General features: G+C 32.1%; 3 protein-coding genes across 4 annotated transcripts in view; 2 read left to right on the plus strand and 1 right to left on the minus strand.

Annotated features, from left to right (window-relative positions):
• LOC145732582 (neurotrimin-like) overlaps positions 1-18,922 on the minus strand; it is a 209,754-nt gene that overhangs the window by 180,437 nt on the left and 10,395 nt on the right. The gene's annotated exons all lie outside the window — the stretch shown is intronic.
• On the plus strand, positions 9,240-13,373 carry LOC145732471 (protein rolling stone-like). The gene is made up of 4 exons (XM_081984758.1): positions 9,240-9,481; positions 11,897-12,242; positions 12,298-12,475; positions 12,526-13,373. The coding sequence occupies exons 1-4, from the start codon at positions 9,401-9,403 to the stop codon at positions 12,779-12,781; spliced, it is 861 nt and encodes a 286-aa protein (XP_081840884.1). The 5' UTR covers positions 9,240-9,400; the 3' UTR covers positions 12,782-13,373.
• Positions 14,721-16,501, plus strand: LOC145732473 (protein rolling stone-like). Its single transcript, XM_081984759.1, has 5 exons — positions 14,721-15,326; positions 15,383-15,475; positions 15,533-15,878; positions 15,934-16,111; positions 16,168-16,501. Exons 1-5 carry the CDS (start codon positions 15,306-15,308, stop codon positions 16,355-16,357), a joined length of 828 nt encoding a protein of 275 aa, XP_081840885.1. The 5' UTR covers positions 14,721-15,305; the 3' UTR covers positions 16,358-16,501.

Here is an 18,922-nt window from a genome sequence, read left to right on the forward strand (position 1 = left end):
CAATGTTGGCAAATATTAGGATTCCACCAAACATGCTTTAATAAAATGTTGCTCCTCTTTGATATACAGGGTGTCAAAGTTTTTCTTTATTTCTAAATGTATTTAATAATTATTGTAAATATCATTGCTGAGGGTTTTGGGTGACGGGAAATTCAAATTTGATGTCGTTTTTACGTCAGCTGCTAGAGGGCACTAATTACGCGTTATTCGGATGTTATTTTCAGCTAAAACTCTTTTATGGGACCTCCTAGCAGAATTTAGAATAACGCATTTGATAGATCGATTATTTTTACGAAGAAAAGGTATACTTATTTGAAATCGATAGAACGAGCCAATTCGGGGATACTCGATATTTCACAATTTGTAAAAAAAGAAATTAGTAAAGTAAGTAATAAGTATAAGTAAGTTATATTTAATTTTTACCAAAATTTCATGTATCTAGGATGATATTTACAATAATTTTAAATAAATTTTAAAAATTAAGAAACATTTTGACTTCTAGAATCTAACCATGCTTTTTGGCGCATTCTTTACGGAACACCCTGTATATGTCCAGGATAACCTATTCTTGTTGCCTTTTTCTAATTAAACTGCACCAATTACATCAAAAAACTTAAATTAAAGTTTAGCTCGAATCTGTTTTGATATGCTACTAGTCATGTAAGAAGGTATTTGCTTAAACTATATTTAATCCAATCGTTTACATCAATCTTACTTATAGCTATTTTAATAACTGTTTTACCCACAAAAATGCGTGCTAATCCAAGTTTAAAAGCTGTAGCTTATTAAAAACAACTAATTAGTGCCAGTTTGGACTTGAATTTGACTTGTCTAGCAAAGAATACTGAATTCAAACAACAAAATCTCTTCGAGAGTGTAATAAAACTTTTTGTTGTTTTTGATTAAAAAAATTGATTTAAACTGTACTAATCCAAAGCTTGCTTGCATTTAATCAAAGCTTCTTCTTCAATTTGTTTTAGATTGAATTACACTTCTAGTACCATAAAGACATTATTTAACCATATCAGCACTAATTCAGACCTTAATTAATTCCAAAGAGAAGAATTAATTCCTTGTATTAAGGAGATTTTACCATAGTCTGCATGTTTGTAAATCAAGTTTCAATAAGATCTTCTATATCTAGTGGAAACTGGCCAATATAGTGTGCATTAGGTGCTTTGAGATTTACATAAAACCATTAAATCCAACAGTTTCAAAAAATGCTGTTAAGTTAAAAATTATTATGTGGTTCAAAAAACACGTCTTCCTAAAATTAATTGAAAAAACATTTCACAGAAATTGCGTTTCAGAAATTCAAAGTAGCAATTACCCAAATGGCACACTATTTCTTAACAAAGCCTCGAAAGGAAAAAAAATTAATTAAAAAGATCTTAATTCAATTTACAGCTTATTCTAGCACTACTTTTTTAATAAGCCGAACACGAAGATCGATTTATTTCAAAGGGGGCATTAAATTATCAGCGACAAGATACTTCGTTATTATAAATTGTTTCGTCAAAGTCGTATTCTCGGGGGCACGAACTTTATTTCTTTACTGAACCGTTAAAACTCACTTAAGGGTGACATTACTTGGATGATACTATTCTAGTCTTGATCGATATCGGATATGAAAGGAAAGAAGTTGTTCGAAAATATTAACGATACCCCATCGAAGACTGTATTTTACGTAGGTGCTATAATAAGGTATCGAAGTTCTTTAATTGAGTTAATAAGCTCAGAATAGTATGAAATACAACAAAACTTTTTCCATTGTATTTATTATTTACCAGCAGAATCCACCATTAGAATTGTGGAGGTTCAATAAGGGTGGTTCACGTTTTGCCTTTTAATTAATGTTCCTTAGATCGTTGCTTTAACAGAGGGTTGAAATTTTCTTGTTTGGAAATTTGATCATTACCTCCTGAACTTTTTAAATTCCCAATTAATTAATTTAAAGCTTCGTTGAACTTAGAAACTTTCAGTGGAATCAAATTAATAATACGACAATATCGAACTCAATGCTATGCCTATACCCTCAATTATTTGAGCTTCGAGTACCAGAAAAGTTTTTATTAGCAATATTATTTTCAGGCTTTAATTATCAAACTTTACGAATATAACTTTTTCTGGTGATGTGAGTGATTTTCTGTCTTCTGAAGAAGTTTGGACAAACTCTACGTTATTTGGAATTATATTGTTATTTGTTAAACAACACATTAATATTTTTTATCTGGTTTGTTTAGTTAGTTTCTTTACTTTGCCAGCATTTTATTATTATTGTTTAAAGTTTTTTGCCTATATTCCAAACACACACGCAGTTGTAATAACTGAAGTTGTAAAATACAAGTATTAATTTTATTAGGAATATACTTAAAACTTAAGTATATTTTTATACTTAAGTCCTGTAATGTGTAGTCAGCAACTATTTTTATATAAAATTACTAGAAACGTAGTGTCCGAGTTCAGTTCCATATTATTAAGCTCACTTTGTAACTCTTCCGAAATAAATTTGTGTTTTTAAAAACCATTATTTTTTGTTTGTAAATTTAACCGGCGCAGTCGGTAGGATTCTGATTGAAAGGTAAAGACAAAAATCGCGAAATCCGGTCGGTTTTAACGATTTGTCAATCGGAACCTAAAACCTAAAACACGTTTTGGACAGTAAGCGAGTTAGTGGAGAAAAGTCCACATCGACTCAACTCCGGGAACTGTAAGATTAAGCACCTGGGATTCCTCCAATAAGGTTCCTATAGGATAGCAGTAAACAACTACATATAGAAGATTAAGTATCCATTCGAGAATGATAAAGCTTATCATCGCCGAAATCTTATTGTAAGTGACCTTCTATTTTCCCCATGATACAGCTCGAATTTAATTCATCTTTATAGTTATGTCTGACATTGAGGATATGCATGACGTTGATCATGCAATTCTGGCAAGTTGCAATATAATTTAAAGGTTAGTTGATGTTGATGAATGACTAAAGGTATCAAGGAGGTAAAACGGTGGCTAGTTGTCAAGTGAGTCGTCAAATTAAAAGTCAGTTGTATTTTAGTTCTATGTGTTTTCTTCTGTTCTGTTGTTAAACAAAGTGGTTACTGAGTTCCTGTATTGTTCATGTATTATCGATCATCAAACCCATCAGTTGACACTTGTCAAAATCAGATACTTGTTTACAACATAAAACCTATTTTAAATTAGTATTTTACTATTTTTGAAATATAATGGATGCGTTGGACGTTTATTTAAAAATATTTCTTTGAAAACGGTTTTCCAAATAAAGTGCATAAAAGGAACTATTTTGACTAACGAGACAATTTGACGATTTTTTTCGTTTTGGACTCACTAATCCTTCTTCAAATATTAGAATATTAGATAATTGAAGAACTATTAGAATACCCAGATGATCTGTAAGTTGTAGTACATACAAGGTCCGGCAGGAAAACTTGCTGATTTAAAAGGTCAATAAAAGAAAAAGTATTCATCATCATCAGTGTATCACTAGCTCTCACTAGTGATACACTGATCCGTCCGCTTTTTCGAAGTTTCCCTCCACTCTTTCAAGCATATCGACGGGAATGTTTTCGATGGCAGAACAAATTTTATGTTAGGGTAACCTAAAAATTAGGGAAACCCTAGTAAAGTATTACCTAATGATGTTTCTGTGCAAACGGGCATTAATCGTTGAAAATTTGTTAAATAAAATTTAGACAGTCGCAAAAGCTGGAATTGTAAGGGACACGTCACGTGACTTTGATAATCCAATTTTTCAACTTGCAACACTGTAACGGCCAGTTGACTTGTCAAAACAGTCACGTGACTTGTGAAAATTTGCTAAAACAAATTTAGACTTGTTGTGAAAGATGAAATTGCAATATGCACATCACGTGACGTTGATAATGCAATTATGAGCTTACAACACTGTAAAAGCTAGTTGACACTTGACAAAATCAGTCACGAGACATATATAAAAATGTAGTTTTATGCGTTGAAAAATTGACAAATTAAATTTAATGTGTGAAAGTTGTGAAAGCTGAAATTTTAAAAGTTAGGTCACGTGACGTTAATAGTTCAATTTTGAGCTTGCAACACTGTAAAGGCCAGTTGTTGCCCTAATTTATTAAAAACTGTCACTTGACCTTTAAAATATAGTTCAATCTTTGTGAAATTGCTAAATAATTGCCAAATTAGATGACAAAAACAGTAAGGAGACCTTAATCAGGAAAAGTAAAGTTTCATAAAAACGTGAAATTTGAAAAATTACATTCATATTTCTATTCTAAATGAAAAACCTGTTTTTTTTATTTGTGGGATTGTTCTATTGTTTTCTCTCAGGAAAGTTACTTTTCCAAAACTGTTATGCAATTCTCAACATTCTGATTCCTTTTATTAATCAAATCAATCCTTTATACCTACACGTTTTACTCAATTTCTCCCAATCTAATTTAATAAAGAGTCACTTTAACTTAACAGCCTAAACGTTAAAGTCACGCAACATTTGTAAAGCCTGTCACTAATACGCTAAAAAGCTTGTTATGTAACCGAATTTCAGAAAGATGCTGAACTCCATTTTCGAATTAAAAGTTTTATAACGATTATAAGTTTATAGCTACAAGAGTTACAACAAATAAAACGCTGCCACAATATAATTTCCACGCTTCGAAGACACGAATATCATTAAAAATGCATCAATATTTCCTGAAACTTCGCATATCTCACTCCATTCTGCTCGTTCATATTTTGTTCGTTGAACCACGTGACTATGGCTGCTAAATCTCATTTATCCACGCCGTGTCAGGTTTCAGTCAAAACATGAAATATTCCTGTAAAATCCGCATTATTCATAGTATGTGCGTTGATGTATTTTCACAAGTGTTGCCATGATTTATTTCATTTGATATTTTTTTTCACGTATTATCAGATTTTGAGAATATCGTTTCTTAAAGCAAAAAAGTTTTCTATAACTGCATTCTGCAACCAACGAAACAGTGCTCCACAGCTATTCAAATAGAGTGAGGCTGCCAAGTTGAAAAATTATTCAATTTCTTATTGCTTTTGTTCCGTAAGTAGTGCAGAGACATTGCTGAAAGCGGAAAGCAAACAATACTCGTATATGACTGGGGAGGAAACTGGGTCAGGACTTTTCTTCTCGATGCTTGGCTTGTCGCAAAAGGTGTGGCGTAGGTCAATAAATACAGAAAGGGAGACTTGAATGAGTTGTTACCAAACTTCAACGATTTGTATTCATTTCCATTTTAGTATCACTCCTAAACGTTGAGAATAGATTGCTGAGGGAAGTGTTGATAGAATGTAACAGTAAATGTGCAAGTTTTGACAGTTCTGACATTAGTGACAGATGTCACATGGTTTCAGAAGATAATGTAGCTAGACAGTCACGTGACAACTGTCATACGACTCAGAAACACGTTTTATATCAAATACTGCAAAAAACATTTGTTTAACCCTGATTTTGCAAATTTTGAGAACAGTTTGACAGTTTTGACGTTAGTGAGAATTGTCACGTGGTTCTAAAACACTACTTACCTAGACGATCACGTGACAATTGTTAAAATATCGTGTCGAAAACTGTAAGAAAACTGTGTTCGTAATTCCTGCTAACTCTAGGCAAGTTTTGACAGTTTTGACATTAGTGACAGATATCACATGGTTTGAGGAGATAATGTAGCTAGACAGTCACGTGACAACTGTCATGAAACTCAGAAACCCGTTTTATATCGAATACTGCAAGAAATCTTTTTTGACCCTGATTTTTGCAACTTTTGAGTACAGTTTGAACGTTAGTGACAGTTGTCACGTGGTTCTAAACCCCAGAGGGTCACGTGATAATTGTCAAAATAACTGTAAATTATAACCACGAATATTGTGTATACTTTTTGGAAACCTGTAGGTAATGTAAGCGGGTGATTGAAAAGAGTTAGACTGCAACTTCTTGAAAACTTTGTTCGTAATTCCTGCTAACTCTAGGCAAGTTTTGACAGTTTTGACATTAGTGACAGATATCACATGGTTTTAGAAGATCATGTAGCTAGACAGTCACGTGACAACTGTCAAAATAACTGTAATAAATCTTAGAAACACTTTTTATATCGAATATTGCAAGACATTTTGTTAACACTGATTTTTGCTACTTTTGAGTACAGTTTGAAAGTTTTCACATAAGTTACAATTGTCACGTGGTTTGAAACACTATTTAGCTAAACGATCACGTGCGAATGGTCAAAATGACTGTCATAAACCTTAGAAACACGTACCGTTTCGAAAACTGTAAGAAAAGTGAGTTAAACGAAAATTTCTGCAAACTCTAGGCAATATTTGACATTAGTGACATTTGTACGTGGTTTTGGACAATAATGTACTTAGACAGTCACGTGACAACTGTCATAAATCTCAGAGACACTTTTAATATTAAATACTTCAAGAAATCTTTTTTAACCCTGATTTTTGCAACTTTTAAGTTCAGTTTGGCAGTTTGGACGTTAGTGACAGTTGTCACGTGGTTCTAAACCCCAGAGGGTCACGTGATAACTGTCAAAATAACTGTAAATTATAACCACGAATATTGTGTATACTTTTTGGAAACCTGTAGGTAATGTAAGAGGGTGATTGAAAAGAGCAAACTGCAACTTCTTTGTGTTTACGAGTATATACGTTTTTTCTGATTTTTGCGTAGCTTTAGTTTTCTGATTTAGGTCAACACACTATTTTTAGCCAAGAAAATAGTCAATTTAAAGAAACAAGTAATTTTGTAATAAGGAGTAGTCATTTCGACTACAAATCTAGGTTAGGTAGGATAGAAATAACTTTGTAATACTGTTTAAAAGCACATTGATTTCCAATTTTCCTTATTATACAATAATTGCAAAATTACCCAATAACTTATGCTACCAACTGAAAAATGTTTCCTTATAAATTAATCCTATACTTGCACGCTATTTTCGCCGTAATTCAGCAAGCAAGCCAATATTTGGTAAGATCTGATAACAGGTCAGTACAACACGCAACACAATTTCTATCAATAAAATCCTTATTAAAAGCATTGATTCAAAATGGTTTCAAATAGTATTAAGAAAAAGTTTAAACTGCCACTATCATTGAAAAACATGATTTAGCTGAAATTAACATTTTATTAAACCTAATCATTAAAATTGTTGCCAACCTTCATTGACAAACACCCTGCAAAGAAAAATAACCATTAAAGTAACTTGATTGAGTACAGATAAGGGGTTGAAGGTAAATGAACTTGTCTTTGGTGTATTTCGGCAGATTAGTGTAAAATGTTTTAAAAATAATGAAGAAAATCCATCTTCAGGGTTTTCATCTAATTCCTAGGATCACTTCCTGAAATATATTTTTCACTATGCACACTTTGGTGGGAATTTTATGTCTTCTTGTAAAACAAGAATATTTTCCTCAGTCATTCATAAAAGGTTCGTGATTTATGGAATTATCATTTTGGAACTGATTGGGTCAGTTTATGAGAATATTTAAAATGTGTAAATATTCTAGAGATTAACACAAGAAAGGACATTCTCCATTTAAAAAATTGTGAAATAACCTGTTTAAAGCATACTATGCTTTTTCTACAAAATAGAGTCCAAACTATCAATAGACGTGCAAATAAACTCACGGTACATGAAATAGCTAGAAGCTGTTTCCGAAACAACTTCGTGAACTTTTCACGACTATGACAACAAAAAGACAAAAAAAAGGTCGAAAGTGAAATGATTCGTACCAAAATAGACTTCCCTCACGATTTACTCCCAATTTCTCTATAATGCCTACCGCAGATAATGAGACGATTTGTTGGTTGGGAGGACGTTCTTGATTTAGCTCGTGAACGACGCCAGTCGGTCTGTCACTCTCGATTTTTATCAAGATAACAACGGGAAGCCTTTACCCTTGACTTTGATATTCTTCGAAATGAGCTAAACATAAATTTTCCGGGATAACTTTGCTTTTAACCTGATTGGTTGAACTTTTAACACATCACCCGGATGGAATTTGATCAGTCTTTGGTGTCTGTTTTCCGCTGGTTGCTTCCCATACATTTCCACTTTTTTCTGGGATTAAGTTAGAAACACTTTTTACTGAAACTTTACACAAAAACCCTCCAATATATTTTTTGCTAAATTTTAAATTGTAAGGAATCTAGTGGGGTCCTGTTGTATTATTATAAGGACCTTTTAGGAGCCACAGCCGTAAAAACAGGAGCCAGAGCTTTGCTCACGTTTTTGCTAATTACTCTCGACCACGCTCCGTAGGCAGTTAACCCAGCAAAGAGGTTAAATAGAAAGGGTACAAATTAAGGAATAAAAAAGTACATTTTTCCACACAGCCCATTAAGCAAAAAATTACGAACGAAAAACGTAATAAGGAAAAGATTGGAAAACTGGATTGTTCTCAATCCTTAAAATAGTCTGGAATCCAAGAATTACTTAAAGGAATTATTATCATATTTAATCCTTTGCATTAGTTAAAAATATTATACGGTGATTCAAAAGTAGTCTGACAAATTATAAAAGGCTGATTTTTAAGACAAACAGAATCATTAAACTGTTACGGAAATACAGGATGTTACAGTTTATTAAGGCGTATCAGAATCTGAACTTGGATAAGAGTTCTTCGCAAAATCTCTCTTGATTGGAGTGGAGAAGTAGTTAATTCAACTTTCCTACAGTTTTCTCAGAATTCCTTTAAAACAATGTAAGCTTACGTTTTGGTCTAGAAATACCGCTTTGTAATCATATAATACACATAAATTTTTCTGAAAATCTACACTTCAAACATCATTAATGAGTAATTCAGACACTTAAGATTTTTTGGTACTTATTTAACCTTTGTTGACATATTTGTACTACTTACTCACACGATAAATGCAAAAGTCTTTTAGGTTTGTTCTTTTGATAACTGATCGATGGACAAGATTTACACGACAAATAGACTAATAGTCAATATTAACTAAGTTTGCCCACTAAGTTGAACAGTTATTAGCTTGTTGCTCTTTCTAGTAATGATGTTTGCCTTTTTGTTAATGACATGAATGATCAAGTTAATCAAATTTATTGGTAACACTTTATTGAAAATATTTAAACTAATAGGAAAGATAACATTCTATGATGTATGAGGTAATTCTTTGAAGAACGGAAATCATATCAGGTAAATCGCAAACTTTTTAAGTGGTATATCGAATTTACCATATATTATCCTATTGATTTTGAAATAACTTATCAGTGTTTAGGCAAGCGGTGACAAGAGATCAGCAAAACCACTTGTTCGAACTGTTCAGTGTGAATCTGATTGTAGTGCAGTAGATTGAATTTGTTCTCATTTAACTCTCCCAGTTAAATTATTTGGGAAGAAAACGTTTTTAAGTAAAGTCATGGGGTTTTGGGCGGAAAATTTCAATTCATCAAACCTTTCGCCAATTTATGAAGACCCTAACACATTTGTAACCTCACAGGTAAGAAAATTTCAATATAACTATTAACAGACCTAATTCACACTAAGTAAAATCAACAAATAACATTTCATGTGATTAAATTAAGTAAATATGAGAAAAATTATTTATCGTAAACAAACAATTTCACTTGAGATTAGATATATTATTTACAAAGAAAATCGGTATGTAACTATAAATTTAAATATTGCTGTTGTTTTACGTAAACTAGCTTTTTACTAGAGTTGCCTCCATATTTGTTAGTTGTGAATAAATGCTTGATTTTCCCCACAATCAAGACATGAAATCTGAAACATTGTCTTCAAATTTAATTTGCATATTATTTTGTATAATAAAAATATGACTTTGCAACAATTCAGGCAATGGAATTTTGGAGGAAGGATCTTGATACTTTAAACTCACGTCAAACCATCACAAACCGAGAAACTGTCAGTTTTACACCTTTTCCTCTTGAAAAAGCTTAAAACTTGGATTCAAATCAACGTTGCCAAAGCCAAAACTTATAATTCAGTCATTTTGGCAACGTCGAAGCTTAAAAAGAAAAATGTGAGCCACGAACTGAACTAGCTGTGACGTTGAATGACAAGACAAGAGAACTGTAAAATGTCAAATAGTCGCGTCTATTTGATTAATCAGTGCGGATGATTTGGCAGTTGTGACGTTAAATAACAGTGTAAGACGTTAAATTTGACAGTAGTGACACTTCACAGCGTGGCGCTTATAATCAGGTGACACTTGCTATATTAAAACTTATTCAGCAGTGAGATGAAACTATCAAATGCTAGTCAGTTGTACCTTGTAATTACACCTCAATAAAGCCCCAAATTTGAAATTTGTGAGGCTAAGAGACATGTCGATATGTTTCTTACATCCTGACAGCTGTCAACTGTCAATTTTACTGTTGTGACATTAACAGACACTTTGATACGTTTTTTACATCACTTGACAGCTGTGAAAAATCACAAAATAGTTCTACCACTTGGATAAACAAACTTGGATATCATTGTATTCGTATTAACGTCTGAATTGACAAATTTGGCTTCATATAGCTGTAAACACCACTTACCAGTGCAATTCATCAAAAAAACACATCTATTTGACATTTTATACTTTCACATCACCGGTGAGTGAGTTTTGACAGTTATTACAGCTGTCACGTGACTGAAGCAGAGTATTAAAGTGTTTCTTAAGGTCCCAACTGTCAAATTTGTCTTCATGGAGCTTTAAACACAACATCCAGTGTAATTCCTCAATTTAGCAACTATTTATATCTTTATAGTTTTAGAGGTCACTGGTAAATCGATTTTGACAATTATCACAGCCGTCACGTCATGTAACAAAAGTAGAAAAGTGTAATTATGAAACGTATAAACGTCAGAACTGTCATATTTGACTGTAAGGAGCTTTAAATACAACATCAACTGTAATTCCTCAAATTTGCAACTATTTCTAATATAACAATATAATACGTGAAAGTAAAGAGAAATATAACCACTATTTCTCTTTACTTTCACGTCACTGGTGGACACTTTTTGACAGTTATGACAGCTGTCACATGATGTAAAAAGAGTATAAAAGTGTTACTTATCGTTATAACTGTCAAATTTGGCTCTATAGAGCTGTAAACACAACTTAGCAGTGCAATTTCTCCAAGAAATGTATCTATTTTTCACTTTTCTGGTGAATGACTTTTGACAGTTATGCCAGCTATCACGTGACGCAAGCAAAATATTAATGTGTTTCTTAGCGTTCTAACTGTCAAATTTGTCTCCATGGAGCTTTAGACACACCTTCCAATGTAATTCTTCAAATTAGCAACTAATGCTAATTTTATACGAAAGGAAGGTTTCTTAACGTCAAAACTGTCAAATTTGGCTGTGAAGACTACTTACAGTGTGGTTCTTCCAAGAAAATATTTACTTGGAATTTTACAATTTCAAAATAGTACAAATTCCATTGTGGCTTTTGATGTGCAATTATTAGTCTTTTCTTCATCATTCTTTTGAATTCTCCTAAAATTTCTTAAATTCTCTTAGCACTTTCTCCACAAATATATTTCTGAAAATTTTCCACCTCTCTTTTACAATTATGTTTTATTTGCAACAAGTCAATTTTAAATTATCATGAATTACCTTTCCATATTGTTTAACGTTTACCCAATTATATCAAAAACTGTAGTATAAAGTTCAAAATAGTAGCGTTAATACTTCATATCCTTTACTCTAAGGCTCTAAGGCCCGTTACTTTCACTTTAGACTAATTTTATTCCAAAGATAGTTTCTATAGAAACCGTGAAATCGGCCTCTTCTATTGGTGAATTCTGTCATTTCTATAGAAATTATCCCAAGAACAAATTTTTTGGGAGGTGAAAGTACCAGACCTAAATATTCACATCATCACATGGTTTAAATTTTTCAGTGGCAATGGAACAAAGACTCCCCAAACATAATTTACCTGATTCTCCGCATCATTATATTCGTAGCATTTTTCACTATCCTGATACTCAGCTACACTATGGAAACGGACGAAGGAAAAAACAAATGGGCTGTATACTTAACTAACTGGGGTTTAACTGTATGCACAATCCAATCGTTTCTCTCCAGTTTAATGTTATTTTGTGTTGTACTTGGCACGAGTGCTTTTGAAGCGCCCCAACTTGTCTCATCCATATTAAAAGCTTATAAAGCTTACTGGATCGCAAACGTGATAGCAACTACTGTGGCATTTACTATATCTTTCGTGTACTGGACCTTAATACACAAAGGTAAAGAGCTGAAAAGGATATATTGATGTAGTGGTAAAATTGATTCCGTTTTCAGCTGAATACTGGTCCATCATGAATTTTATGGTGCACGGAATGAACTCTATCTTGATGTTTATCGATTTTTGTGTTGTGGGTCATCCAGTTCGTTTGTTGCATTTCGTTTATCCGATTTGTTTTATTTTGGTGTACCTTACGATGACGGCGATATACTATGCTTGTGGAGGAACTGCTAAGTAAGTAAATACTGAAATTCAATTTATTTCTTACTTTGATTTGATTACAGGAATGCCAGCACGTACATCTATCCAATTCTCAAATGGGATCAACCTGGTATAACGATAGGTTATTGTTGTGGTGTAGTGGTCGTTATTGCTGTAATCCACTGTGTCACATATTTACTATACATGGGAAAGTCTCACTTGGCCGAATTGTGTTTCTCTGGTAGTAGTAGTAGTAGTGAAGTCGGAGATGCTTCCACACAGATGTTGCATTTGAATCAAGTTAATATTGTTCAATTTACTGCATCAGATGCAAAATAGACTTAGATCAAATTTCAATCTTAATTGGGTACATTTTAGACCAACATGTGGGTATCTTGATCTCGAATGGTGTATTAGTTTTATGATAATTTATAGAACAATAGAAATTATTTCAGTTAACTACCTTATAGTAGAATTAGCAAAAAATAAGGTATGATAATAGCTATGCTGTGCTTGGACTAATTACTGTACTAGAATAATATTTTTTTTAAGGAAAATAAGTTATAACAAACAAGCACAAATAAACGATACTTCAATGATAATAAGTCATAAATTTAACAGTTTTAAATTGAAAACATTACTTGTGAGATAAAAAGGATTATTTATACGAGTTTAAATTTATCAACAAATATTCTGATCACTCCTGTAAATGTAATATTTTTAATAGTTTCAAATCTTATTAGAGGTCATTTTAAAGTTGCATTGATATTTTATTGATTGTTAACGTTTTATGTTGATAACAGTATTGAGATTTAAATAGTCCTAGTTTACTGGCAAAATATTATAAACATTGTGACAACAAGGGTAAATTTAAATGGTATGGACCATAAACTAATAAACCGGATATCAAAATGATAATTTCGCTGTAAAACGCTTATTTTTTACATGACTAACCTAACATAACCAAACAAAGGCATCGTCAAAGTTCACTCTGTATGTTAACTAAAAAAAATCTGTAAAACTTTGAGTTTAGTAGGTAACAAGTGATTTTTAACATCTTTCCAACAATTTACTGTTAGTTGCTCATTGGGAATTAAAATACCGGAGCAAATTGTAATAACTTTGATAACTTGTTATTTTGGTTGCATTAGATTACACATGGCAGATTTCAGTTATTAGTAAACTCTTTTTGAATCATTTTTTGTTTTAATAGAATGACAAGGGATAATACAATAACTGGTTTGACTCTGCCACAACCGAAGCAAAACAGAAAGTAATAGTACGTATATTCTTCAACCAGCATATAATGATGGTTATTATTCGCAAAGAAGACTAATTTTTCTCTAGGATGCAGTAAAACCACTTTATTTATATCAGTATAGCTGGTACTAATGGCTCTTACGAGTGCATAATAAATTTAATTTAAGGGCATAAACCCTTTAATAGAATCTTGTAGAGAATACAATTTTCTGCAACTTTCTTTTTTTACATTTTTTTGTAGCTACTCAAATAACGAAGTTACGCTCAGTCGAAAAGAAGCTAGATTAAAAAAAGCAGTTTTGGTACATTCTGTCACTTTTTGCCTTGTAACTCCTTAAGGTAGCCCTTAAAGGCAAAACTATCTTAATACAATCTTGTAGAGGATGAAATTTCCTACAACTCTCATTTTTTACACTTTTTTTGTAACTTCTCGAATAAAGGAGATAGGCTTAGTAGAAATAAAGTTAATAGTATCAATTCCATAGCAATACTTCCCACTCGTGACCGTAAAAATGGTCATTCTACACTAGTTTTGTAAATAACCAATACGACACTAGAGCGGTAATAGTTATTTACATTACTAGAGTGGTATGACCATTTTTATAGTCACGAATGGAAAGCATTGCGACGACGAGATCGTAGATCGAGTTGTGGTGATCACACGAGTTCATTAATTTGCTATACCACACGAGTATTGTACAATATTTTATTCTATACGATTATATTTATATCTACGATTAACACAAAAAATATTAATTTTTAACTCTAACTTTGAGTTACGTTATAAGGAATTTTACAGCCCCTAGTGCACTAATGATTGTTTTATTGTATTCTTAAGGTGCTTTACCGCACTAGTGCAATCAATTATTATCGCACTAGTGACTGTAAAATTCCTCATTACATAATTCAAGGGAAGCTATGTAATGGATCATTACCGTGTCAGACGTAGAAAAAATATTTTATTACGTAACTCAAAGTTGAAGTTATAAAACATTTCCCTTGTGTTATGGCAAATATGTGACTATCAAAATGCTCATACCACACTACTAACGTAATAGTACATTTTCTACTACTGTTTAATAATATGCTTAATTATTAGTTTTGAATAGTAATTACGCCCATTATCCACCCGTGAGTTTTGCCGATTATTACTCAACAGACGGAACTAACTGCTTTTCTCATTTGTGTAACAAAATGTTATATTATAGAACACCTTATCTAAAAAGAGAGTTGGGCCACTACTCATTTGATAAATTATGTGCAAACACCACACCTTCATGAGTTACTTACTTGTTGAATAATATACTATTTTTTTCCACTAATCTTCATTAAATTTCCCCAGTTCAAATTATTTTTAAATGATTCAACGAATAATATTTAATCCGCCGGAAACATTCCATCTCGCCAATCATGACTACCACATTCCTTTTACTAATATTAAACGTAACTGATAATTGACGGAGTGCTTCCAGGTTTTGCATATATTTCAGGATCAATTTGATCACTTTATCAGTATCTAAACGAACCGCGATAAAGAAGCATCAAAAATTTATATGTGAGTGATAACCTGAAATCAATAACTTATTCCTAGTGAGACAAAATAATGAAATTTCAAAATTATAACGTAAGTATGACCTAGATTTTTTACATCAGAATGAAACATATTGTGTCCTCTCTCAGATTAATTATGAAAAGGAACAAATGGTTAACTGGAAGGATCACTGCAATATTAAACCTACTCATTATGATCCACGATTATTTATTACCTCCCAAGTGAGTATTCTCAAGTTAAAATTTAAAATAAAAGCTTAAAAACAAAGTTTATTTTAGTGGCAACTGGACAGGGATAGCCCTAGCATAATATACTTGCTTCTAAGGGTATCAATATTCCTAGCTTTCTTAGTTATAGCAATATTAACTTACATTCTGGAGACAGAAGATGGACAAAAAACTTGGGGAATATACCTTACTAATTGGGGTTTATCTATTTGTACTATTCAGGCATTTTTTTCTTTTTCAATGTTATTTTACGCCGTTATTGCACATTATCGGTTTGAGAAAGGAAAATTGGTAAAGTTTGTTAGCAATCTGTACTGGTTATACTGGATGGTTAGCACGATTGCAACACCATTAGCTTTTACTATATCTTTAATATATTGGACGTTTCTTTACCAAGGTAGGTACAAAAATAGTTTTTCCGGACAAATTGAGAAAAAAAATTTTGTTTACAGCGGAATATTGGTCAACAATGAACTTTATGGCCCACGGAATGAATTCGATCCTAATGTTTACAGATTTGTGCTTGGTGGCGCATCCTGTACGTTTAATACACTTTGTATACCCTGTGGGATTTTCTCTAATCTACCTCATCTTTACCTATATTTACTATATTTGTGGAGGTACAGCAAGGTTGGTATAGGGAACGTAATAAATTCTTTCATAAAACCGAAGTAAACATACTCTAGGGACGGTACACCGTATATTTACTCTATACTTAAATGGGATGATGTGGGAATGACGGCCAAATATGGAGCTATAGTTCTTGTCGTTATTATTTCGTTCCATGTTATAGCGTGGATCGTTCAGGTCATTAGAAAAACGATAGCTAAACGGTGTTTTAGTCGATCTGAACGAAAAGGATATCTGTATTACTAGAACATAAATGGAAGTTAAACTCGAATAGACTTTTTTGTAAGTGTAGTAAATAGTTAATTTTTTTAGTTGGTAAGTGAAAAAAAAAACTTGTTTTGATTATATTTTCTATAAAATTCACAATAAAACAACTTATTTTATTTCAAAGATGTGGTTATTACTTACGGGTTTTATTGCCAAAATTTAGTGATACTTTGTTTACGAGAACTGTGAATTTAGTAAAATATTTGCAGCAATCGATGAAGAAAAAAGGAATCTCGTAGATTTTTTAGTTCTACCTGCATGCGTTGTAGAATTAAATCATTTATAAATCTACAGTGTGTTTCATTTAAACCACACCAACCTGAGTTGACAAGCTAATTTTTGGTTGCAGCTACTAACAAATTGATATTCGTTAATTAATTTTCTATTTCGTAAATGTCAAAATAACATTTTTAGTAAACTGGCAAGTTCCTGTAAAATTATTACGAATTACAGACGGCTTAGATACTTTTTAACAAATCATCACAGTCAGTTACAGTATACTTCACATCCTGGGGCCTAATTCTTGAAAGCAGGAAACGGAATACTCAACAGAACTGTTGATAGAATGTGACAGAAGAAGCTGACAATGGCGGGTTCCTGTCACATTCTACAGGTCTTTCTGTTAATAATTCCCTTCCCTCGTTTTAAGAATACGCACCTTGAAGTGTTGTGATCCTATGCTTGTGGCTCATGTTGCCGTGTTGGCTATCTCTCTTCACTTATCTCTATCAGAAACGCATGTTTTATTTTTTTCCAGTAAGTTTAAGACTTTCCAGTAAACTTCATCATTTGGTCTATCCATCGGCTTGGCGAACGCCATCTGGGTCTCGTTCCTTCAACTTTTCCTTGAATCATGAGTATATTGTCCTCTTTCCTACTCTCATTTTCTTCGAATACTGGTACTTGACCTAAACAATTTTTGTTCTGAAGTTTATCTTTAAGTAGTTTAATTTTGTCGTTCCGAGATATTTACCATTAAACAATGAAATTTTCAAGATTTGAAAGTTAGGACAAAATGGTTTGCATATTCTTATCTTACTTTTCTGTGATTTATATGTATTATGAGCGCATTTTAAAAACTTTACAATTTTTTCTAAATTTTGAAAAATCGGTCGTAATACAGACATTTACAATTATTGAAAAAAAAATAGAATAAGAACATGCAAACCGTTTTGTCCTAACATCGACCGTTTGCCTGCTACAGCCTTCAAGATATTGAAAATTTCAATTATTAATGGTAAATATCTCAAAATCAACAAAATTACCTCGAATCGTAGTTGACCACCGAGTATAATTGGAATTATCTATACAACTATATTTTTCATTTAAAAAAAATGTATATGAAATAAATCCATTACCTTGTAAACATAAATGAACTTTTAATATGGGCTAATCTCTCGTAGTTATCTGTTGAAGAGCAGGTTTTAGCAAATTTTAGTTTGATTGATTGACTTATCGTTTGATTAAACTACTTGTTAAGCACTTGTATTCTAAATAATCTAACATAATAAGGCCTTTAAAAACATATTAGCAAACTTATGAGCTTCTTATCTATTAAGTAAGATTAAGAAGTCATAAAACTGCTCAATAAATTTTTTTTCATATTCTTATGATTTTTTGACTCTCTAATTTTTTATAATTATTTTTGTCCTTGTTTTATCTTTTCTGATTACTCACAACATAAAGCTGTAATAAATGTAATAACCAATCGATGATTAATTAGGATTTTTTTCTTGGTAGGGAAGTTCTAAAGCATAGAGCTTAAGTGGTTTAATTTACGAATTACTTTTTAAATATGTTGTAATTATATGCCAGGATATCCAAGTATCACATTGAAATTACTTAATTACGTTTGTTGCAAAATATTTTTCAGTTTTCTGCACAACACTAGGAAAACACATCTGGCTTAAGGAAATTTCTGAAATAGTTTTTCTTTATATTTAAGTCACAAATTGAAAAGTTGGTCCAGCATATTCCCACAATTAAAAATCTAAGGCTGTTGCTGACATTAAAATTCGTTTTAGGCAAATGTCCCCTAACCGTGCCTCCCTAACGCTGACAACCCCTACAGGACCAGTATTAAGCATAATAACATCATATATATACATACAGGGAGGGCAAAGCTGACATGCAAATCAACGCATTAACGCATGCAATTGGCATTCCCAGTCTGAAGCGATTAATTTGAAGCTGAGGTTCCATAATTGTTCGATTAAACACAATTATTACGCTTAATGTAACTTAATTAATATGTTTGATAAAGCGTTTTTTTATCAAGCTTAATTTTTATCGTTACAGTTTTGTAAATTTTAGGAACATTTTAATGTACACCAAAAAATATTTCAACACTGACTGCTTCTATACAATTTTAGGTTAAACTTATACCGGACAACCCCGAATATTTCCAACAAATTGACGCAATTATTGCACTGGTAATCCGATATTTACCCTAAATATAATGAGCAAACAAACCTAGAAGAGAAAAGAAAATGATAGTTCATCATTATCTATTACATATTACGTGCAGGTTTATGTAACTCAAAA

This window comes from Ips typographus, linkage group LG8 (assembly GCF_016097725.1).
Source record: "Ips typographus isolate SLU linkage group LG8, UJ_Ityp_2.0, whole genome shotgun sequence".
Taxonomy (NCBI): domain Eukaryota; kingdom Metazoa; phylum Arthropoda; class Insecta; order Coleoptera; family Curculionidae; genus Ips; species Ips typographus.

Bases quoted from the DNA above. Each gene is read 5' to 3' on its own strand.
- LOC145732471 (XM_081984758.1), top strand. From the start codon at position 9,401: ATGGGGTTTTGGGCGGAAAATTTCAATTCATCAAACCTTTCGCCAATT. The intron at 9,482-11,896 runs GTAAGAAAATTT...TAAATTTTTCAG, and splicing joins ACACATTTGTAACCTCACAG to TGGCAATGGAACAAAGACTC. The intron at 12,243-12,297 runs GTAAAGAGCTGA...TTCCGTTTTCAG, and splicing joins CTGGACCTTAATACACAAAG to CTGAATACTGGTCCATCATG.
- LOC145732473 (XM_081984759.1), top strand. From the start codon at position 15,306: ATGAAATTTCAAAATTATAAC. The intron at 15,327-15,382 runs GTAAGTATGACC...GTCCTCTCTCAG, and splicing joins TGAAATTTCAAAATTATAAC to ATTAATTATGAAAAGGAACA. The intron at 16,112-16,167 runs GTTGGTATAGGG...AACATACTCTAG, and splicing joins ATTTGTGGAGGTACAGCAAG to GGACGGTACACCGTATATTT.